The sequence below is a fragment of the Platichthys flesus genome, chromosome 11 (assembly GCF_949316205.1).
Source record: "Platichthys flesus chromosome 11, fPlaFle2.1, whole genome shotgun sequence".
Classification (NCBI taxonomy): Eukaryota; Metazoa; Chordata; class Actinopteri; order Pleuronectiformes; family Pleuronectidae; genus Platichthys; species Platichthys flesus.
In genome coordinates, this window is record NC_084955.1 from 10,203,386 (window position 1) to 10,229,084 (window position 25,699).

At 43.0% G+C, this 25,699-nt stretch overlaps 1 protein-coding gene across 3 annotated transcripts in view; it reads right to left on the reverse strand.

Moving 5' to 3' along the window:
- The window catches only part of triob (trio Rho guanine nucleotide exchange factor b), a 110,441-nt gene extending 87,745 nt beyond the window's left edge, over window positions 1–22,696 (reverse strand). For all 3 annotated transcript variants that reach the window (XM_062399206.1, XM_062399205.1, XM_062399207.1), the window contains exons 1-2: window positions 22,413–22,696; window positions 9,632–9,685 (exon numbers count right to left, since the gene is read on the reverse strand). In XM_062399206.1, the coding sequence (XP_062255190.1) occupies window positions 9,632–9,685; window positions 22,413–22,482 (124 nt within the window). In that variant the 5' untranslated portion in view covers window positions 22,483–22,696. The remainder of the gene's footprint in view (window positions 1–9,631; window positions 9,686–22,412) is intronic.
- Window positions 22,697–25,699: the final 3,003 nt, after the last annotated feature.

Here is a 25,699-nt window from a genome sequence, read left to right on the forward strand (position 1 = left end):
AAAAACATTTTAATGAAGAATTCTTATCCTTAAATTTGCTCCTCAAGGTAACACAGAACCAGCTGGATCTATTAATTACATTTTCTATCTGAAACTGCTTATTCTCCTTTTTCCTTTCATATCTTTAAAAAAATACAGTATTAAATATACATGTGACCAATCCACATAAGTGGATTGAGCATGTCAACTCCAACACTCAAATTAACACCTGATAAACTATAAGCCTAATACTATAATACTCTAATACTACTAATAAGGTTTAGATGTGAAGGTAATGATGTATTCCTAAAGAAAGACGTAGGGAAACAAACGGTGGGAAGCTTGATTCTTTACAGAGAATGTTTGACATTTAACTTTTCTCATTAAAAAGAAAAAGCACTTTGAATAATAAACGCCCCAATAAACTCTGGCTCTATTAGAGGGGAAACAAATAGGCCAAAAGAAGAAAGAAATCTCTAACAATTCAGTAACACAAAAAAAAGTTGTTATAACCACTCAATAGGCATTAATGGCCACAAGATTACATGAGGACAAATTATATCAACTACAAAACTCATTATTCATATATATAACATGTGAGATATGTAATATTTAGACTTGTTTGACTCAGTTGTTATTGGTCACTTCATTTGCTGCAACTCTGCATTTAAAGCATCTTTTAAAAAAATGTAATCTAACTAAGTATCATTTGAGTCATTTTATATAATAGGACCTAAAAATTCATCGGTACTTGAACCTATAAAGCTGTTTTCAGACGTGCCCTGTGGAGGATCTCTGGAAATTTGGGTCTGAACTTTCTCCCGAGTTTTCTTTTCCCACGAGCACAAAGCAGCAGGAGATTCTGTGCTCAAGACTTGTTCAAAACGGCAACTAATTCTCCACAGGCAACTAATTCTCCACAGGATTCATGTGTAGTTAATACTAGGCAGGACCTAGGATTGACTATGGAGATCTTATTGCGTCTATCGCGTGTTCGATTCTGCATACTTTCTGCTGACTTTACAAGAGGGGCCAGGCGGAAAAAGTACGACCCAAGAAACTCTGGGGGCTCTCAGTCGGACATTTGCGTTCACCCACACACCTTCTCCAGAGAAACTACAGACGATCTCCGGACAAACTTCAGTGCATGTCTATTAGTTAATACTGGCTTCATGTCTGACTCATCTCCACTTGCGCTACTGCTAAACACTGCTTAAGCATTCGCCCATCATCATCCTGCAAATGTCACTCATGGCCTCAATGGCTGAGGTTCAACAAAAGACAGTTTGAGATGACCAACCATCCATTAACTACACCACTTATTGTGTAAGAGTCGCAGGAGAAGCTGTGACCATCCCCGCTGGCAGTGGGCGAGAGGCGGGGACCATCCAGCACAGGTTTCCTGTGAATCACAGGGCCAACATAGACAACACTCTCACATTCACACCCTTGGACAATTTACTTTTCAAGTGCACACGGAGAGACAAGACTTTGAACCGGGAACCTTCCTGCTGTGAGGCATCAGTGCTGGGTCATCACAGGTTCACATCTTCCCTGTGTGATCTGTGGCTCGCACTACAGCTCAAGAGTAAAATAAAATCTCTAGAACTGAAACAGATTCGTCCCATTTATTGAGAACCATTGACAATGGGACGCCCAGATAAGCCAAGGGTGATGACCAAATCATCTGTTCAGCCCCTCCGAGCTGCTACCCACCCCCCTCGGCCCCGATGTAAACACAAACCCCGCATGGGGAGAAGCACATGACTCGCATGCTCTCATTAGTTAGCTTGCAGACCAAAAATAGAGATGTTGTGATGCTGTCAGAAAGCAGCTCTAAGTATAGAGCGGAAAGCTCGAGACGCACACATGCTACTGTACACATCTCGATAGCATGACGTAAACATGTTGCGGGTACTCAAACAATGACACACATTGAACATCTCTACACAATGTGATCATAGAGTAGTGATTTAATTATAATAACAAGTCCTGATGTCACAATATTGCTAATTCAGCTGTCATTCCTCGGCAAAGTGGCCGACAGTCACCGTCGCTGAGACAATTTGTTCTCCAGCTCATGTTAAATTATTCAGAGACTGTCACTGTAAAATCATACCATACTCACAAGGTCCAGCCGACAGGATCTGGATGGACATGCCTTCAGCCCGTCTCGGCTCCGCCTGCACTCAAACCCGGCCAACTGACCAATGAAGCAAGCAGCACACCAGCACGGGAGGACTTCCATCCATGCGCGGTCTTCCAGAGGATAAAATACTCGCAGGTTTCAGGAAGCACACAAGTTCCTCTCCATCACCCAGACTGCCTCAAGTGACCACCTTCATTAGGTGACACCTTTCGAAAAAAGTGGAATTCATTCTCACATTACAACTGCATCCACTGCTTAAGAGTAATTATTGATAAAACTCTTAGGCAAATAAATAGGGGAAATCAGCATTAGTTCCACTCCATATATAAATGTATTGTTTCTGGATGGGATGTCACCTTAACCGTCAAACTGCTACGCTGCTACTAGGGATCAAATAACTACCTTAAATACTCCAGCGTAAACAAAAAAAAGACAATCGTTTCTGTATTTTCCCAGATGTGACGATGCTTCCACTGTCACACAATCCTACATCATATTCCTCTTCTGAATGAATCAATGAATGAAAAGAAAATTGTAGCTCCCGCAGCAGCACGGCCGTCCAACACCGCACATATGTCCACAGCTGGGGATGGAGAGGGCATAGCGGTGATAGTCCCCCTGTCCCCGGAGCAGCCAAGTATCCTTTAAATCCCCTCGAATCAAGGAGCGACCAGCACACACACACGTAACCACAACATCTTCCCCCGCCCGCCCCACCCATTCTGGCTTGGCTCCTCCCCACGCTGACCATCTCCAGCAAGTGATTGGCTGATGCATGGGGGAGAGGTTGACACCGATTGGACGGGTGCTGGAGCGGAACTCAGCTTTCCCCATGCATCAGTGCTCTCCAGGAAAAGACCAGGGTCGGAGAGGGAGAAAGGGAGAGTAAGAGAGAGGGAGAGTAAGAGAGAGGGAGAGAGAGAGAAAGAGAGAGAGGACAAAGATGATGATGTGAGAAATAGGAACGATACCAGGGCTGGAGGGGGAGGGGGGAAGAAGAGAGGTGTAGAGAGAGAGAGAGATAACGAAGAGAGGATGAACTGGAGAAGAGAGAGCTGGATGAAAATTATCGACGTCACACTGCTCATCTGTATTTTATTCAAATGCTTCATAGCATCCCTGAGAGATATTCCTGTCAGAAAGTATTTTCACCACAACATCACGTCTTGCAGAATGGAAACGTTCTGATGAGAATCTGATGCTGGAGATGCAGCAGAACACACTGTCTTGACTTCGGGGGAAACGCAGTCCACAACAGATGGAGCAGATCAGCATACAGCAGGGTGGTGTGTTTACGTATCTAATGTGTGTGTGTGTGTGTGTGTGTGTGTGTGTTTGTGTGTGTGCATGTGTTTGTGGAGAGGAAGGCAGGGATCAGCTATGCATGGTGATGAGGAAAATCATTACTGGTGAACCCGATCAGTAAGTCGGTGCTCACACGTCACGGAAGGTGTGCAATGTGTGCATTACTCTGGTCTTCCTGCAGGGCCTGAATGGGGATCACGCATCTTGTATATGTGTTGCGTAATACTCTGGGTGAGCAGCCCTATGATGCATGCACTCATCTTAAAGAAGTTTAGTGGATTTTAATGGTGGTAATATGACTGATATGAGTGACATTCATAGAAAATACAAGACAATATCAGATGGTTGATTTCTATCCGTAATAAATGGCTCGCTGTTGTCTTTGATGTCCCATGCATTATTTAATCTTAGTTAGTTGTATTTATACAATTATATTTCCTATAAAGAATACATTGTTGTTATTCTGTATAGTTTATGGTTATATTCTTTATTAGCTCTTTCTAATGTTTTTTTTTTTTTACCATAAGCAAATACAGACATAGCAGATATGTGAGATATTTTGCATGCACTGTGATGTTTGGCAAGTGAAATTATTACTTAATATCACTTAAGTAATAATTTCATATAATTTATAATCAATATACAATTTTAATCAGAATATTTTGATTGCATGACAAAGTGTTACACTCATTGAAACTTGCAGCAATTGAGAATTTTAAAGCCTTTTGCAAACACCAGTATTTAGTGACAAAAAACCCTAATTACACAATGTGCATGTTTCTAATAAGTTGATAAATGAAATAGTTTGGGCTTTTCTTTAAAAATATAACTTTTTTTTAAGAACTGATTGTCTTGTTATTTGCAGCCACAGGAAATATTGCTTAGCTAAACAGATATCATTACACTGATATCCTGTGACAGTAGGATGCAAGCTGTGCTCTTCCTAAAACCAACACAGCCAGTGTTTTACAGACTGATCCAATTAAGGCCTCCTGCACACAGACACACAAACTAGGTGAAAAGGCACACACAGAGGTCAGGATGCACATGGCCACATGCACATGTGGATGAACGACCAAGAGATCTGTGTAAGAGATCAGAAGGAGTATAACCGGCTTTCCAGTCTCTTATCCCATCTCCATTGTGTGTGTCTGTTTGTGTGATTGTGTATTTCACAAGTCATCAAGAAATTGAATTATTATTTAAATATACTTAAATCAAATGTATTTCATGAATAGCAATATAACAAAAGTCACACAGGCACAGTGAGGAGGTGTAAAACATAATTGATCTACCTCCTATTTGCAAAATGTTTGTCGTTATCACTCTCAACTGGTATGAACATATTAATCTTGATTTTTCACCATATTGCCCAGCCCTAATTGAGAGCTTATCATATAATGAACCCACGCCAGAGAGCACTTTGTAATATCCTGCTCCATAGACATTGAGAGCTCCAAAGGTTTTCTAACCTGCCTTGTCCCATTATAGAATCTGATGCCAACCTCAGCTACACATACTTTCATTTCTCTGACAGTAAAACCTTCACTGACAGAAATCAGGTGTAGACTGATTTACCTCTCCTCTATAAACCCAAGGTGGCTGGAGAGCACGTGTACATAATGCATGATTCGATGCAAATTATGGCTGGTAGTTGTCTGATTGCATGCATGCATGTGAATTAGGTGTCAGCACCTTGTCTGATCTCGTGGTAACAGGCGAGCCAAGATCAAACAACGCTCAGCCAAACTAAATAAGACGTGATGTTTAACAGACATCTCATGTGGCGCAAAGGTAACTGTGGCCAACACTCGGCTTATATCTACTGGTTTCTCTCCTGCATCCTCTGCCTGTATCTCAATGTTTTTTTGAGCTTAAGGGTAAATGTTCACAATTGAAGCATTATAAAAGCTGGTGTAATGTCTTGCTATCTTTTCAAAGATATAACCAGTTGGAGACAGAGATGATAAGTAACAGAGCAAGAGAAAAAAATGTGGAAACAAGAGTGAAAACAGTGAGAAGAGAGTGAGTAAACAAAATTCACACAATAACACACAACAACCACATTCACAAACACACACGGGCACAGTAACACACACACAGAGTTTAGTCTTCCACACCCTGGCCTCTGCAGGGAAGGGTAAAAAACAAAAATCCGATGAACTCTAGAGAAAACCACTTCCTCCGCTTCTTAGTGTGTGTGAGTGTGTGAGTGTGTGAGTGTGTGAGTGTGTGAGCATGCCTGCCTGCCTGCCTGTCTACCCGCAGTGCACATGGTGAGCATTCAAAGCCCAGCTCAATAGGAACCTCACAGTGAGCTCAGTATGGGCAGAGATGAGAGACTGAGTTCACAGCTGAATTACACTGAGCAGAAACATATGGAGCAAAGGAAAGGACAGGATAGGAGAAACCAGAGGAGTCAATCAATTACCATAATTGTCTGTACCTGATTTGACTTCCTGTTCCTTTCGTCTTGCTCGTCTTTCTCTCCATCCACATTCAAGTATTCATCTTTTTTTTTCAGCTAGAAAGACCCAGACTGCAAATACTTGTCATCTAATCCACCATCCTTTGCATGCTTAATATCATTAGTGCAGCAGAGATCAGAATCAAATTCGACTGAACTGAGCATTTAGCGAATGTTGCAGATTATCTTGGCCTGAAAGCCTGAGTATATCTGGGGACCGGTCCAAATATTTACGTAAGTATGTTTAGTATGTAAATCCATGTGCAAGGCCGACAGTGTTTGGGGACAACTTGTGATTTTGTGTCGTCTACTAAAAATACATCCAAATTGTAATCCACCAAAGGGTCAAAGCTTTAGTTTGATCGCATGCGCAAAGCTAATCCAGTTTTTGTTATGATAATGTAAACTGGCGACACTAATACACTTTAGCCCCTTTTCAACAGGTCATAAAACCCACAGACACCCACTAACATCTGGATCTTATCTGCAATGAGAGTGGAGATGATCAACGTTCACTCCCAGGTCGAATGACTCGGTAGCAGACACACGTTTTTATCGGCTCCGGTTGCGATCAGCCGAGATGGAAACATGACATCCAGGTACCACCCTAATTTCTTCCGCTTCTTTATTTTAGCGGTCTAGAAACTAACCCTGCACGACGTGATGACCTGCATTGAACGTGCAAAAGCGTATGGTTTTAAATGCATTACGCAAAATACTGGCAAGACAGCAAGGGTAGAGAGCTTTTAAGTCTCCGGATGTTGGTGATGTCGACCATGAAAGGCAAACTACTCTGCATTAGGGAAAAGAATCAATCTAAATAAGTTTACCTGCATTTAAATAACCTGCATATACCCGCTTATTTGGGGGTAATGCTAGGGTCAAGTAAAGCAGAAGTCAAATCCAACAATTATAACTACACGAATGTGAGTGTGTGTGTGTGTGTATGTGTGTGTGTGTGTGTGTGTGTGTGTGTGTGTGTGTGTGTGTGTGTGTGTGTGTGTTTGTGTGTGTGTGTTTGTGCTTGTTTAAAATGAATTGCCTGTGTTTAGATGCAGGACCTGTCTCGGCCCCTGTGTGGCACTATGTGACACTAGCAGAACAGACGAGTGCTGACAGAGAGGGTTAAAGTTGTCCCGGGCTGAGACTTGAGATGCAGAGAGAGCCCGGACCAATGAAGTAGGAACTATAAGCTACCGATGCTAGTGTATGAATTATTTTCTTCATTACACTTCTAACATTAGTTTGGACCCACGGAATGTCACACACTTCTCCTACATATTCCCAGCCTTATCCATCAGTGAACGATCGAGCAGTCGTTTGATTCATAGTCTTAAATCTGGGCAGCTAGTATCATCCGCCGCAGGATTGGTTTTGGTCAAAGATTTGATTCTAACAGTGGAATCACTAAAACGCTAAAACATGCTCAGCTTACATTTAAGTGCAAGCAACCGTAGATACAACAAAATGGGCACCAGGAGATCGCATACCTCTGCCAAGATAACATCCTACCTCACCATGTTTAATAAAATTGAAAAAACAATCCTGAATCGGACCATTTATCTGAATCCACTAGTAGGCTAAATTTACTTGGTTGTGCCACATCCTTCCTCAGTATTCCTGCAGAGAGACAGACAAACAATCGGCAATGAAAACACAAATCTTCTTTGTTGAGGTAATTAAGGTGCTTTCCCAGTTAGTTAATGATTCATCTGATGACTCGGTGAGCGGAAACCAACTCTCTAGTGTTCTGAAGCTCACTTCCTCCATTGTTTTTAATATCCGGAGAACAAGTCATACATCATTGCTTATAACTTATAACCCACATAGAAAAGATCGTCTCTCTGAGCAAAACTGTGTGTTAATCTCCGAAAAGACAAATCACTCTCAAAACACACTCGAAAAACAAGCCGAGCTCGGATTAAAAAACAGGAAACATCCAGTTGAGGCTACACCAAGTCCTTTGAAAGGAAGCCATTAAGAGTCTAAATCCAGCCCATCTCAAGGAGGAAAGAGAAAACAATCATGACAATATGCATGAACATGTGTAGTTGTTAGAGGAAAATGGAAAAGAAACGCAAACAATACAAATATTGAATACTAATGAATACACACACACACACACACACACACACACACACACACACACACACACACACACACACACACACACACACACACACACACACACACACACACACACACACACACACACACACACACACACACACACACACACACACACACACACACACACACACACACACACACACACACACACACAGCCACACACAGCCACACATCCACATATCCACACATCCACATCCTTCATTCAGAACTTTAATGAGGACAAATAGCAAATGGTCTGTTGTGGCCAGCTGTACACTCCCTGCTTAGAATCTGCCACATCAGCTAATAAACCTCTGCAAGATGCATTAGTGTTTACTATGCACACCTGCAATTTCACGTTACAGTGCAACATTAAACATTAAGCCTGAGGCCATTTGCTAAATCGCCACTTAATTCAACAGCAAGTTTATTTTGTTTCAGCGTAAATAAAATGAACAATGAACATTCAGACATAAATAGCAGGTACAACCTGATTGCCCCTGAAGCTCTTGAGTTTCTGCCTTTTTAAAAAGAAAATACAGAGAGACACCAGTGCAGCAGCTCCTTTTTATGGGGGGGGTTCAGCCTCAGGGTAAAGGTGCACTGGCTTTTTGGGCAAAAGGCCGGTGCACAAGATTTAGCTGGCACACGCTAAAATCATTTCCCATTAACACCCACTCAGATTCTGGCACATGGTATTAATAGGCATGGTTGTAAATTGGAAAAAAGCTCATCCCTGGATTACCCAATTGGAAAACATCAGGTTAAAACTGTGTCAAACACAAGGGGGGGAACGCACTCGGCTGATGTTTGTCAAGAAGTCACAATAATGTGTCTCGTGTCCTCTTTCTACACACTAAAGCTCACATGAGAACATCTTTTAAAAATGTTTAAGTGTCTCACAACTGACAGCTCCCGTGCACTTTCCGCATGCGTGGGCCAGCTTATCAGGGCACAGATTAAACCAATCCTTTCAATGTAAATCAATCTTTTTTTATGGAAACGCTCCAGACACTTTCAATGCATTTTGGGTCCAACTGAGATTAACCTAATCATTTATGGCCAGAGAACTGGGCCCACATTCATTGGGGTTTAATCTATTTGCAAAACCTAATATGGGCCACTTTACAGCCCCACTTATGCCCCAAACAGTCGCCCTGGAGAGGGACTCTGTGTATTTTTAGTATGCATGTCCTTCGGGTATTCAGGACGTGAACCCACAAGGTCATAGGTCTCCTCTGCCACAGGGGAGCGTGAGTCTAATGGAACTCAACACAGATGAGCTTTGATGGAACATAACATTTTACTTAAAGTGGGCATGGTACACAGTGTTCTCTATGTTTATGCTCTGTATCCTCACACATACACATGGGGCAAATATATCAGTTACACACAAACACTGTTTTATCTACGCGAGTGTTTTATGTCTGCTCTATAGGTTTCCATCTTGCCGTCACAAAGACACAGTTCATGGAGCTCTGAAGCTTCCCATAACACAAGCATCATTGGTTTCCCCCCTTTCCATTGATGTTGCACATATTAGATCAGGTGCAGTGACTGACGTGCCTGGTAAGACAGCCAGATCAGATACTGGGCAATGAACAGATCATGTGTCCTCTTACCTGAGGTTGGACCTGGGCCATCCAGCTTGGAATCACATTTTGGAAGAGAGCAATCTAAAAAGAAGAAGGGAGATAAAACTTTAGAGAGAGGAAACACAGAGTGACCCGCTCGAACGATACTTCGATCCCTCGCCCTGTTTTAGTGTCCAGACTCAGAGCTTTGAGACTGAGAGGGACAAATGAGGAGTGGGCGAGCGGCTGTGGAGCAGCTCTTTGATCCTGGTCACTGGATGGTCCCTCCCTGAGATTAAACATTAGACATGCTGTACGCAGATGCATGTGGAAATGCACGGTAGCAGCAGGTGAGGAATGTTTATACATTCAGCATCAGAAACAAAACGTTTGTGTGGATCTCAGATACACTAGCAATTCACGTGTGCTATTTCTCTCTCCCTTCTTTCCCATATGCTGCAACACTCACAAACACATTCCCTCCCACACACACATGACCAGGCTCATGCATGACTCTCAGTGCACCGGCAGCTAAAGTCAATGAATCATTTAAAGGTGCAGACTACAGTAGATGTATGTAGCTTTTAATGCACTTGGGACTTATCTTCAAGGAAAGAAGAAATGTTGAGTATTCAGGCAGATTCGTGAAAAAGCTGTGTGTCTGCCGCTTGCTATACAACACTTGTTAAACGGGAGCGGAGACAACGCTGGCCTGAACAGCAGCGCTGGAATCAGTGACGTCATCGGGAGTGATTGATTTCAGGATTGAAATTCATTATGAGCATGGGGTCAAATCAATGCATCTTCTTTTTTCTAACTTCCAAGTTAAAAACCTGACGTGGGACGTGTTCCATGCCGACTCTACTTACTTCTTTATTTGGACTGACATGCATCATGTATTTGACAAACTGTCTTTCTGGGTCACTCGTCAGTGGGACACTATAAAGTGGCTTGAGATAAAAGAGAGGAGAGACGGGGGGGGTAAAGGGACAGGGGCAGCTTAGCTCTTCTTCGCTCTGACTTCTCCTGGCTGCCTCTCGCAAAAGAACAGCCTGGCATATGCTCCTGCCTAGCGAGGATTACAGTGAGCACCTGTTCACACACTGTAGGCTTCATTTTATATGGTGTAGTGTGGATAAGGTGTTTGGTCCAGTAGTGGGGAGCGATTATCCTCTCAGAGAATTTCAGATCCTTTACATGTCTTGTTTTCAGAGGCAGCTAAATCTTAGAATGGGAAAGCAGGCCCAGCTTTTACAATAGTGAATGTTGCTCAGTGTACAGGGACTAGATGCTGTCCGGGGGGACATCATGGTCAGCATATGCTACCAGACAGGCATTAGGTGGCAACGTGGTCATGTGGACAGGAGGGAGTCAGTGAAGGAGAAAAGGGAGAAGTAATCTTCTACCAAATAGGGCGAAAGAAAGAAACCACTGGCTCAGATCTTGTTCTAACTATTGATAAAAACCTGACAATTGTTCCTGCAGCTCCATTTGAAATGAGGATGATGGAATGCCAATAAAGGGAGGATGAGTCAGAAGGGGGTTAAAACCTGGGACAGACGAAAAAATAGAAGGGCCCTTCAAGGGTGCATATCCCCACCATGTCAAAGAAAGAGAAGAATAATTATTCCTGGAAACAATCAATAACTCAGATCCACACCAACATTTAATAGGTTTTTCCTCGGTGTATGACACAATCCTCCACACATTTTTTCAGCAAATCGGTTCAGTAGCTTTTGTATAATCCTGCTGAATGACAAACAAATAAGGTCCTCTAATAAAAACACATTTAAATACATTACATCTGGATCTGAACCAGACTCAGAAACATCAGTGCCCTTTTTTTTAAATCACGATAGATGAATTATTCTCTGAGAAATCAATAGAAATGTTGAAATAAATTCCTGCTCCAAATTTGCACAAAAATTCATTGTACCTTGGGTCCACCCCTTCATAACCTTTTGGTTAATCGGTACAAACAAAGGAACAAACAAATCCGGGTGAAAACTGTAGCCTCCTTGGCAGAGCAAAGGCCTGTTTCGTCTCTGATGTGAACTCATCCAGTATGTCACCGGCAATATGCTTCACCCTGAATCCTGTGTGAATCACTGACCAAAACAATAAAAGGCAGCGACCGCAGCTGCAACATTGCCATAAAAATCGGCAGCTTTTCTTCTAAACCGGGACCAATTTGAAAGCAGGTACATCTGCGAGCCAATACAGTAGGATGGGGATGTTGTGCTTGATCCTCAACCTATTTCACCCGAAGCCAGAGAGGCCAAGCGGCAGTTTAGCCTTCCTAAGCCAGAGGAGCACTGGGCTGGCACTGTTCACGCGACAGCGATCAGAGCCTGCTGCCGTCTTCAAAGCGGGACGGAATGTTAGCGAGTGTGTGTTTGTGGGAGAGAGAGAGACGGCGCAGTTCCTTTTGGACAGGCTGCGTGCAGCTGTTGACAGAAGACAAGCACTGTTGGCAGCACGCACAAGATCACACATGAATGCAAACACACACACACACACACTGCAGGCTGTGCTTTGATTTTTCCCACGCTGAGTTCATGTTCTGCTTTATTCAAACTTTTTGCTTTTGTACTGGCTAAAATAAGACCTTAGCTTATCTGCTAAAACAAGTGAAACATGCCATTATGTGCACTAAGAACACTTAAGCGCCCAAGTCTGGTTTCTAAAGATGCATATATACATTTGGAAGTGTGCAAGTGGGGGGAAAGAATATGAATTATTTAAATTTTCTATAACAATGTTATCCAACAATTGCACCTGTCCCTCAAAAAAAAAACTATGTCTAAAAATATCTGATTAATGCACAACTGAGATTGAAGTTGTCTGGTCCTTGTTATGCACTTTATACAAGAACAGAAACTGGCTTGCTAATGATTTTTATGAATGAAAAAAAAAGACACACATCTTGACACTTGACACACTGCACCGTGGTCTCAAGGGGGAAGCTCTTAAAAAGCAGCAAGTCTCAGAACTCAAGAGGGGGGCATGGCCTCATAAGTCTGTGGCTGCTTTTTCAAAGTGCTCCTCGTGAAAAAAAGAAAAAAGGAGGCCCGACGCATTGTGGGAGGCTTGTGACTTCAAATCTCAGATCCAGATGCTTCCTTGGTTTAAGCTGTCGATCTGGGGGAAGTCGGGGAGGACTGAAGCATCTGCTCTGGGAGCAGGAAGGGAGCGGCGAGAGGTCAAGGAGGGAAGAATTCGGAATGTGGAGGAATCAATTGTGTGGTGGTATCCACGTGTTAAATACCTGTGATCATAATGAAAGTGAAAATAATACTAACTGTGGTCAACGGCATTTGCTGCTCCCCGCCTTATCTACTGGAACAATATAAGAATGACATACTACTATAAAAATACTGATGCCTGTTTGTTTTGATGGAGAATTTGAATCAAAAAAAAAAATCGAATGAATTTGGCTTTTGATGTTCAAACACCGAACCAAATTTCAGTCAGACAACTCACGTTCAAATGTTTACTGCAACACTAGAACATGTTAGAGTTTGGTGTTAAGGCTCCGACTTAAACACAGATATCATAACATAGATATGAAGGGAGGGATGAGCAAATATTTAACTATAAACCCCCGTCGGAGTCTACAGGTGGATGCTGGGGTGGTGGAGGGGCTGAAGAAACTGGCAGCAATACTGACGCAACCCAGATAAAACAGCTATTTTCCATTCCCGAAAATCACTTCTTCTTGAGCAGCAATTGCGCTGTACTCCCACTGACGAGTGCTGTCTTAAGAGCGGCAAAGAAGTGATTTCCAGTTGTTAAACATTAGCCAGAGCTAGCAAAAAGAATCGGTATATTGGCAATATTTCACAAGAGACTTCCATATGATGGGGGGGTACTAGTGTTTCCAAATACAACACTAGTACAACAGAATTGTAGCAAACATCACTTTCATGCAGGGTTAGTAGCATACAGTTGTTAAAACTCCTTATGTAAGTTGAATGTTTTTTAAATCCACTGGTATCAGTTCAGCACTCAGTATCTGTAGATATGCAAAGCAAAGGTAATTATATGAGAGCATCTCGAGGTAGAAGAGAAGGAGGGTATGAATCGTGGCGGCTTACTGGGAGATCATTACATGAATATATGACAACCCTGAGCAGAGGCAAGGTATGAGGTAATGATGGAGGGCCGTGTGGGAGAGGAGCGGAGGAGGTGATGAAAGGAATGATAGAACGAGTGGGAGTCTGCAGTTGACTGATAGAAGTTTCCCTCTTATCAGATGAGGGATTTGTAGGAGACACACGGACCAGCCCACAGCCTATTTTTATGACCCGCCATCCTCCCGTGTCTTCATCCCTTGCTCATTCGCCCCGCATCCCTCCATCCCCCTCTTCCTTGCTTCCATGGCCCCGGGCAACGTGGGTGGGATGCACTGATTTATACCTCTGTGCATGTGTGTGCTTCGTGTGTGTATATGTGCATGTGTAAGGTAATGAAGCTGTCCCACAGGCTCCACTTAGCATCCGACAAACACATTACCAACCTATTGGAATTCCCGATAATCGACCAGGCTACCAACCAATATCTTTCATGTACATGGGGGCGTTTTCCACTGATTATAACCAGGATGACTGGATATATACATTTCAAACTAACCAATTTATTTTAGGCTATAGAGCCAAACATCCTGGAGTTTTACATTTATTACCTTACAATTATTGAATAAAATGATCCCAGAGACCGTATTTCTTTAATCTGTTCAGAAAATGAGAACCAGCTTCATTCGACTTTTACCAAACTGGGATATACACATTTCCCAAGAAAAGAATTCCAGATCTTTGTCTGGGCGTCTTCAAAGTGACCCTTGGCATAGATGTACAAGACATTTTACTGCAATCAATAATTTGGCGGGATGGAAGGGGGGAGGTTACATGAGTACATACATAAAGTGTATTACAACTCCCTCGAAAGGTCAAGAGGCTCTGATGAGATCGATGAATATGGTCTGGCTGTAAAACAGGTAATTGCCTCGCTGTGCTACCTTCTTGATTGTCTTCTCCATAAAACCCTTCAACAAGCACTAAGAGAGGAACAAGCTATAACAAGAATCCCAACATCTGGTCCTTGTTGGGAGGCTTTTCATATAAATTCAGGAAAGGAGGAGAAAAGTACCTTCTTCACATGGTGCGTTGACCTGGAATTGCCCGTTGTTTTAATGCGTCCACTTGTTACAGGTCATGTGATAATTTGCACTTATTGATCATGTATGCCCCAACCCCCTGATCTGTAATTGATCTTTAAATCTAGAAATAGTAAAGTCCAACCGATCAGAATTAATGTTTCGGAAAAAATGTCAGAATGAACAATGCAATGATAGACAATACTAATGAAATAATAGAAAGTAATAAAAGATTCATGGTTACATCTTATGTATAGAAAAAAACTTAAATTTCAAGCTCTATATATTTGATCGAATTGTGTTTATTTGGTTAAACTGTAAAATATTAAGCCTCAATAACACTTATTTGTCAAAAAGGTAAGATAAATACAACTTAGGAATCATTGAAAGGAATATTTTTTTATATACAGTATATATCAGCCAATCTTTTACTCCCTTACATAGGTATCAGCCCCTAAAAAAAATCCAAATTGGTGGACGATTTCTGTGAGAAATAGCCAAATTAATGATTCCATTGATTAAGGTTTCTTTGTCTCACTTATATGGTAGTAAGCAGTTGCGGGTTCAGGTGAAATTGAACAACCAGCTGTTGGTTACCGAAGCAAAACTGGTTGAGCCCACAAATGAGTCCGAAACAAATGCATGTATCAATTATTTACAAAAGAAAGACTTTTATGTGATGTGGTGCCATCGGTCACAGTTACAACGTTTTAGAGAATGTAGGAGCCCTTTTTTGGTTATTTTGGTGCCGCCAAATTTTGCATGCACGCACTATTATTTTGAAGGCAAACCACTCCCTGGCTTTCTTAGTCGTTGGAGTATTACATGACATCCGGGCATCGTCTGTTGAATTTGCAGTGTTTTTACAGCTGTTGACTTTAGAGTAATTTTGTGTCACTGATATTTGGAATGACGATAAAAAATGTATAATGATGCTGATAGTAAAACATGTTTATCGATGCAAACAGTGACCTTACAATCCTGCTGGTGAACTAAAATACTGACCATTATAATATAACTTTTTTTTTCTTCGAAGGAGCCTAAAAGTACGTGGTTGATGATTCCGACTTTACATTGTACACAATTTTGTACTTTATCTGCCTTATAATGAACCTATGTTGTATCTCTTTCTTTCCCCATAACTACATACTACATCTTTTTAAACTAGTCCTCTTTTCCTCTTTGAGTTGAATAAATGAGATGGCCGGGCTCCGGTGATTTAGCAGTGAAGGCAATGCCAATCTGAGCTTATAGTCTCTAACTCTGACCAACTGCCAATTAGGCTGCCCCTGGATGCAACCATAAGGTTTCAGCCTCATGGAAAGCAGAGCAGCCTACATTTTGCAGGGTGTGCTCCACCCAAGCCTCAGCTCTATAATTTGATGAGTGAAGGCTTGTTTGTCACTCTAAGTATGTCGTGTCTTCTTTCCTTTTCTGGGATCTCACTCTCCTCCCTTCCATCCTATACTTGCATGCATCATTCTGCCTCTCTCTGTCTTTTCTCCTCTCTCACTTCATCCTAGTCTGTGACTTTCCACTGACCCTTTCTCTTTTTATCAGCACTAACTGTACATCCTCGGCTCTTGCACCTGCTGGAGTCCGGTCCTCGTCTAAGTGATTACATGCGATTTCTGCTTGAGTATGCAAGACACGAGATAACATTGGGTCATTATGCTTTCACCGACTGTGACTGCGCAGGAACAAAAAGAGGAATCGCTGCTCAGCGGATCGGCGCTCATTACAGCCGGCACTGGCACAGGCCACTGGGTTCACTTCGGGCACAGAGGGAAATGGCTCACTGCGCTGTCAATACTGACATCGCCATTGGTGATGCTGATGTTTCGTTCCTATCCCCGATGCAAGAGGCACTGAGCGACGAGCAATTAAATACAGCATGCATAAAGATCTGCAACGTTACTAGTGTCAGAAAGCAACTTTTTTTTCATAAAAAAATTAAATAAGCAGAGGGGTTTTCCAACCCGTCCATGACACAAGTCTTTCATAAGGATTCTCTGGAGAACTACAAAGACAAAGTAGAGGTAATCACTCATGCTCCTGCCTATTAATTATTCTATTATTTAACACTGCAGACTGCCAAGACACTCTTACATGTAAAGTTGCAAGTCGATCTGCATTAGTAATGGATAGAAACTGAAGCCTGTTTCAAACAGTGAAGAGTTGATCTTTGCAACAACCCTGAGCCTCACAAACACCGGGGGTCACGACTGATGACCACGGTCACATGACCAGGGCAGTAACGACTGGGGAAACTGCAAGTCGTCTCAACACAGACTTTTAATCTCATTCCAGCGTACAGTTCAGCCGTCTGCTTTTATGTCAATCGAGTTTCACGGTGCAGTTCAATGCAATAAGGCTCCTCCTCAGGCCCAGTAACTTCATTACAAGTCACTCAAGAGACGTTTTAATGGGACTTAATACATCAAAGAGAAAATATAGCATAGTGGAGATGTTATTTTTGTTTTGCCGCGATGGCTCTATCGCGTTCAGATATATTTGACGGGGGCGGGTTCATCTAAAGATGTAATGCGTCACTCAAGTGTCAACGGTGACCAAATGGTTTTCGCTCATGCGAAGTAAATGGCTCTAATTTGAAGATATAATGAGACAGAGACAGCGGCTCTGTTCTGCAAAAATTCTAAGGATATTAAGATTTGCTGAGAGATAGAACCCTGCACAGTAGCTGCAGGTTTCTTCCTGTGAGCATCTAATACAGCAGACACTCTGTGAAGTCCGAATTTCTTGACCTTGCATTCGTGGCCCAGTCAAGTTTAGCTCCAAAACTTATATTACGTATTTTAAAAGCTGAATGTTACTAACCCTGTGTGTAAGGGAGGATTTCTGTTGTTGTGTGGAAAATACATACAGAGAAATACACAACAACTATTTCCTTTAAATAGCTAGTGTACACCTCGATTTTTTACTGGCATCAAATATTACAACATTGCTGACAGTTTAGCGAGTTCTGGCTAGAGCTGCACTACTGGAAATAAATTCTTCTTTGCCGCCTTGAATACAGTATTTGCCAGTGGCATTACAGTAAAACTGCAGTATAGAGTGAGATGGTGGGTAGATTTCCCAAAAGATTTCATTTTTATATGAATAAAACAAATATACTTTACAGACATAAACAGATTTGCCTGCTTGCAGTTGGATGACCCGTCATTTTCAGCAGTATGGGAGACGTTTCCAATTCTGGTATCTGTATCAGAACATCTCTCACACCACTTTCCTAAGTTCTAACCCGTTAGCCGACCGACCAAGTCAAGCCAAGCTCCAAAATATTGCAGACACCAATGCTGAACATAGTTGCTACAAATTATGATTCAACTTTATGCATATGGTAGAGTAATATAGGAAATATGTTTTACAATGTTACATAGAAAACTGCTGAAAAGCTCTGAACTTGATAGGAGAATGCATGCAGGTTATACAAGGACTGTGTTATCCTTTCTCAGGGGAACAACCTATTGCTGGAGGATATTCCCCCTCATATAGGTGTTTTGCTTTGCCTTTCTGCCCAGTAGATGGGAAGTTTTTCATGGTCTTCCGGAACTTGTCTTGATTAATGAAATTTCGTACAGTGAAAATTTCAAGCTGGAGGCTCTATGATGTTTTTATACCCTTCAGTGCTTTGAAGCCATAGCTTCACTTTCAGATCCTCACTCAGTGGCTTAGAGAAGCTTGTGTTTGTTCAGTTTTACCGAAAGTTTGTGAGAATCAGCTGAGGATTCCATCTGAAGTTACCTAATGAGTGCTAATGAGTAAACTGAGGTCCGAGAAGTCACTGAACAGTTCTCAAACCCATTTCACGTGAACACGCTTAGTTTTTTTAGCAAGGAGGGTGCATTTTGTTCTACAGATTTAAAAAGAATGGAAAACTGATAATTATAATTCATCATAACTTCTGCATCAGTATTCCAGATTGAATTGAATTTCGCTGCTGCACCAACAGCTGGAAGATATTTGACAACAATATACCCCACAACCTCCAGGCTCCTCCTAATACAAGTCCTGACTGTTCCACAACCAGGCAACCCTCTAGTTATGAGCAGCTTGCTTTGATTACAAAGCACCCAATATTTGGAGTTCACAGGGGATACGCTGCAAAGATTTGCGTGGGCTGTCGGCAATTAGCAATATTTTATTGCGCTGTGATGCCTCACTTTGAAGAATGCTTAATCAAAGTGCAAATCAAAATTGGAAACAAAGGGCTACTATCATCGGCTGTATTCAAAACAGAACCATAGACATGGTTTTTTGGTCTAATAGTCAACTGATTATGCTATTTATCTACGGGTTGTAAACAACTATATATAGCCTAGTTATGAAGAGTGCTATTGTATTCCCATGCCTTCAAAGGTTTCTATTGCAAACACTTGCAAAGCTGGGGTGATATACAGTATAAGCCTGGATAGCTGAGCAGGAATGAGAGCAGTGAGAGCAGTGTTCAAGAAAGCAGCTGAATATTTCTCAGCTTTGACCCGTTGCAAGAAAAGAACAAACATTAAGGATTGGATTTTGAATCAAGGCATGAGAAAAACAGTGAGGGTGACTCAGCCGCTGAGCTGTGATCCACAGCAACAGTGTGGGACTCAGAGATGGAGCTCCATCTGCTCACTGAGAAAATCCAATCAGGCCGAGAGGAACGTCAAGTATTTTGAGGGGCCAATATTATCCATTCAGGTGAAGCAATTCTAAACTGGTGCAGAATTAAGTTGTTTCTGAAACACTTTTTACATATTTGATTTAATCGGCGCCCGCGTGACTTTAGACTGTCATTACATTCAGACCAAATTAAAAGATTGGCTGACACTGTCACTAACCGACCTGCCTGCTGCACACACTCAGCCCGTGCTCTCACTGCACATGACCGGAGTCTTCAGCTGGGATGACGAAGCAGAGACGATGAACAGAAGTTAGCGAGCGAGTCACAGAAAAGTCGACCTCCAGCAGTTGTTAGTCAGCGCACGTGTTGTGTGTTTTGGGGGGCGTGGCTTGGGAGGGGGTGGGATGTATCGATTGCATCTTTACAAATTGTGGCCTGCTCTTGCTAGCTTTTTCAGGATTCAGGATTGCCAACCCTGGATTTAATGAAAAAAATGGACTTACAGTTGATGTTTTGAAGGAAACCTCAGTGAAATCACCCAAACAGGCCGCCACCTCTGTAGCTTCAGACCAGTCAGCGAGCTCGCCTCCCACTGACTCGCCCTCTGAGCCTGTCACGGATCCGTCTTGTTTAGGGGAACATTCTGCCATGCTATAGCCTTCACTGGCTAACTAGGGCACCCAAGTGCAAGTAGAGTCCCAGCAAAACAAAACACACTCACTCAGAGCTCCAGAAATAAAGTGCTCGGGATCAGGATGAGCAGCTGTGTGCCAAGATTTCAACATGCAACAAGCTGGCTGCAATTAAGGAGCCCGTTGGAGAGGCTATGGGGAGCAGGGTGGTCATTACTACTGGTCCTGCACAGTAAAACCTATAAGATACACTGGGATACACAAGTGTGTGGGTCTGTGAGAAGTACAGACAAATGAATCACTGACATATCTTCTATTTAGACAGATTGCACAAGAGTATACAATGTGATTGATTGTTAAAACCCAGGGAGAACAGCTGATTAACGATGGATGAAATAAATGAACTGTCGAGAAAGGAGAGATGAAAAGTAATACGGAAAACCTGACGGTGTGAAGCGCAATTGATCAACTGAATGAGACAAACAATATCCAAATGAGCTGAATGATGAACACGAGAGGAAACAACACCCAGGTCTGCTGAATGAAATCCAATTACAAGCACAGCAAGTGTGAAGAATGAATGAACCCATTACCAGGCATTAAGTATCTTGTATTCTGTTCATCTTTCCAACACGTCAGGTTTTGTGAACCCGCCGCAGCGGCACAGAGACAAAACTTTAATTAAACAAGATGACTAACAATGGTTTAAACCAGCAGCTCTTATCTCAGCTGGAGACATTCAGCTATTCAACACCAGTCGCGCAGCTATTCGCACTTTTCTCACACAAAATCTGTTTTTTTTCTCTCTCTCTCCATAATAACGTCTTGTAAAAGTTTCCCGAGAGCGTAACCTATTCCTGTCTCCGTCATGAATACTGTCTGAACTGTGTTTGCCGCTACATAAACATCCAAGCAGTCCAACTTCCCCGGTGAGCCAACTTTCCAGCCTGATACAACACGGCTATAGGAAAATACACTGGCAGGCGTCCAACCAACCATAGGAGGGACTGGAGCATTTTGAATACAATCCTTCTCGACCACATTCCTAACCGTCTCACTGGTAGTGCCGATTCTTAGACAAGAGTTCATAGACTCTACGAATTGTTTGTGTTTGTGCATTTCTGCTGCATTTATCGATTTACACGCACTGGCGCCTGGATTTGTGCAATATGCCGAGTGTGTGTATGTGTGTCCCTGCTCATATGGTGACCAGCAGACCCCCTGGCACCAGGTGTCACAGGGAGAAACAGCTGAGAGAGAGAGAGAGAGACAGCTGCCGCTTCTTCTGCTGGGTGTCAGAGGTGGTCCTGCTCTCATGGTGGCGGCATCTTTCCCCGACGCTGGGCCCATATTCCTTTTAAATTTTAAAAGCCTGCCCTCCTGATGCCTGTGCCGGATTGGGTTCAAGCTGTATTTCACCAAATCGCTGGATTGGTTGTGTGCTGACATCCAGGAAAACAAGAATGAAAACAATAACTAATCTCTAACACGATTTTCAAGCACGTACAGCTCCAAAACTTTCAACTTTCATCTTGAAACACCTTATGTTATGATACAATTACCTCAGGGGAGAAATAAAATCCTGTTGGAATGTGATGGACATTTCAATATTGCCAACCAGTGTCTGACTGTAACTGGTAAAGAACATAATTTAAAATCACTTCTTACCACAATCTCAAAAGCTCTGTCAGAACAAGGTGCAGGACTTGAGTGTTATTATCATATAGGCTGAAATCAGGCCCCCTGCAGTGAAGCCCCCTGGGACATATTGAGGGTGTTTACGTTTTGGATGCAGGCCCATCCTTTTTCCTTATGATGATGCCGTCATATTATTAGACAGGCCCAGTGCGTACTGAGTGCAACCTAATGCCCATATGTGCGTCAGTGGCCTATAGGCTCTGTTCCTGCATTGAGATCTGAGAGACCTGGGTTAAGAGTGATCCCAGGTTTCGTGTTCGATCTGTGTCTGCGGGCAAACATCGATCAAATGGTGCGATCCACGTGATCCAAGAGGTTCGTGACGGACTGAGGTGTTACGTGCAGCCCCCACGGCGGGGCTGAAACCAATGCACACCTCGTAGCCAGCGTGGTCCAACCCCAAAATGGGGTCAGTGCCTTTAATAATCGGAGGCGCATAATTTCCGGAGGTGCTGTCATCAGGGGCTGCGGAGTGTCAGGGTCAGTGGGCTGAAATGGGGGATAAACAAATACAAGGTGTGCGCGTCTCTCCACGCACGTCCAGCAGCGCAGTGGGCTACACATCTACACCCCCCACCCCGCCAGTGACACCCGTCTGTGGGGCTTTTGTCCACAGTGTGACAGACCACCACCGCCACCGCCGCCGCCACCCGTGATCACAGCGACACCTCTGCCGGAGCTCTCCCCGAGCCCGACTCGCCCCTTTCCCCGACTTACCGGATTTGAAAAACGCCGCTATGTCTGCCGCGTCCTTCGCAGCCTCATCCAGCCCCTCTCCTGCACTCATGGCTGCGGGTGGCGTGCGCGGAAGAAGAGGAGAGAAAAAAAAAAAAAAGGGTAGCTTGATAGAAATCCTCAATGGGCTCCCTGCGCGTGGCGATCGCTGCGAATTCGGATCCCGACGACTTTCATTGAAGCAGATCCGGTCAGGCAATCTCGGCTCCCTTCGTCAAGCAGCGAGAGACCTCCTCCTCCATTTTGGCCGAGACGCGGGGGGAAAATCCTGGGCGACCGATCGGCGGCGCTCCCGAGTTGGGACGTGAGGGAGGAGGAGGAGGAGGAGGAGGAGATAGAAGAGGGGGATAGTGAGAGAAGGCGGAGGTAAAAAGAGGAGGGGAGGGAGGGCTATTCCGTCTCGGCGAGGTGGATGGGGGGTGGGATATCCTGGGATTCCGTTTCGAGGGGGTTTTGGTGCATTGTGCGCCACCCAATTTTTAAATGTGCGCCACGGCACAGCTGCAGCGACCAACCCCCCCCACACACACGCGCACCCGCACGCACCTTCAGAGTCCCTCGGTGCGGTGCTGGTGTGGGCTGCGTGGGAGACACTCCTCTGGATTAATGGCTCCAGATGTTATGGGAGATGCCATAACGTCACGCAACATCTGGGATAGCCTTACCCCCTGTGCGCAGCTCAGCCCGGCTCGTGTTTAACGGTATCACCGTGGCCTCTTCCTCCACGAGCATTTTTAAACACGGGCGTGGGGCCCCGTGGGGTCACTGAGTGGAATAATTTGACTTGATGAGGGAAACGCAGCCCATCAATCCTCCAGCGATGACAGACTGGGGTTTGATACCTGGGGGAAATGACACTGATGGAGAGCGACTGTTTCCGTCTCTCTTCCTCTCCCGGTGATGAAGATGATGCTCCACCATGAGGTCATTTGCCCCACAAATCGAACCCACTTCTCCCTCGTCAGCCGCAGTTCAGTGGTTTTTAACCCGTGACGGTAAACTGCCGCCATCTAGAGGTTGTCTGTGCGAATTGCTCGGGGAGGCCCGTGCAACGCGTCCGTTGTAAAGAATGTCAGGCTCCACTATCATCTGATGTGTTTGTTCCACTGACACAGGCCTGAATCAATAGCCTGCAAGCACGGCCGGATCTAGGAGGCCCCGGGGCAAACACATAATAACAATAAGCTTTTGTTCCCGAACCGATTGGTTGATACATCAATTGTTGACAAACAGAATATTGATTTGCAACAACTCTGATGACTTATATAGAATAGGGCAGGGGAGACAATGATATAGTTCACGTTTGTGCAAAAATAAGCTGCTGGTTATATAGAACAAATTGCTATTGAGACTCTACATCGTCATCAAAAAGGAGAGACTAAAGGTATTTCTTGACATTAAAGGTGAAATTCAGCAGAATCAACATTTGAGATTTAAACAATTGAAGATTGCAAGGTAATGTAAGTATATTTGTGGCAAGAGACAACATAAAGAGCATACCTTTATTCAATTATGTCTATAATTTGTATACTGGTGCAATAGGTGTGTGTGAGTCACATTCCTCTAAATAGACCTATAAACTATATACTACTCCTCAGTGTTGTGTTTAAAACTTGTTTAAACATGGTTCCTCAAGTGACCAAAAAACATATCAGAGTTAAGCAGGTTTCAATTACTTAATAGCTAATGTTAAAATGTATTTCAAATGAACATTGTTGCACATAGAGCCACCACCACAGAGCCATCAGGACTCGTATACTCAGGGCAGAATATAATATACACTTTAATCAGCTATATGACAGAATGAACTGTAATGGTGAGTTCATGATTGTCCTCTGACATTCTATTTTCTCCAAGCCAGGAGTTTGGGTGCTGCCTAGACTCTAAATGAATTTTAACAGCCACAATAAGACAATTACGAAATCTGCCTACTATCACCTCAAGAAAATATCCAGGATTTCACGACTCACGTCTCAGCAGGTTGTAAAACCTTCTACATACTGAGGATGATCAGACGGCTGCAGCTGATTGAAAAAGCTGCAGCTCAAGTCTTCACTAAAATCAAGAAAGTGGATGAAATCACTCCAGTTCTCATATGTTGACACTGGTTCAGGGGCGGCTCCTGGTACAGGCGACATAGGCGGTTGCCTAGGGCGCAAAATGCCGAGAGGGCGGCACAAGAGACTGATTTATCATGACGTGACACAAGCAATGTAAAACAACAGTCACCTGTGAAGACCAGCATCATTTACCCCTGAACCAGCGCGGAGAAATGCGCTCCCTGGGCCACAGGGATGAGCCACAGACTGTATATATAATATATACAAGAATATATACAAAGTGGTATAAATGAATTTATTCTGGAGGAATTGTCAATGGGCGCGGTAAAATGTCTCAACGGTGCACCCCGACACCCCATGAAAACTTTCACACTGACCGATCTTCACAAAAATCGAAACACAGGTGTATCATGACCAGACAAACAAAAAAGTGTACAGGTGTTATTTGTGCATCTTCTTCCTGTGCTTAGTTTCTGAAGGGAATGAGCAGGATCTTTAATTAAGATTAAGATTAAGATCAAGATTTGTTTATTTATACCAAACACATGCACAGACATGCACAACACACTCATTGTTTCTGTTTTTATGCTTTCTTCTGCAATATTTTATATTTTATATTTTATATTTTATATTTTATATTTTATATTTTATATTTTATATTTTATATTTTATATTTTATATTTTATATTTTATTCTATTGTATTGTATTTTATTGTATTCAAATGTACCGGCTGCTATGACGACTTAATTCCCCTTCGGCGATGAATAAAGTAATCTATCTATCTATCTATCTATCTATCATGCAATGGTACGTAAATTTATCCTCTGCATTTAACCCATCTGGTGCAGGACACACAGAGCAGTGAGCAGCCATGTACAGCGCCCGGGGAGCAGATGTTGGGGGAGTAAGGTGCCTTGCTCAGGGGCACTAGACAGGGTAGGGAGACTCTTGGATTTTTGGACAGATCAATCCCGGTTCGTCTTTTGTTGTCTCTCTGTGGAGTCGAACCAGAGACGAACCAGAGACCTTTTCTGCCCATAGTCCAAGTTTCTACCACCGCCTATGTAATTTCTAAAGTTTGGCAGGCTGTCGTGTTGGCAGGACTTCAACCACCTGTTCATTGCACAATATATAATACTTTGTCAATTTAAAAATAAAATAATAAAAAAAACGAAAAAAATATATATTTATAATATAAATAAAAAAAA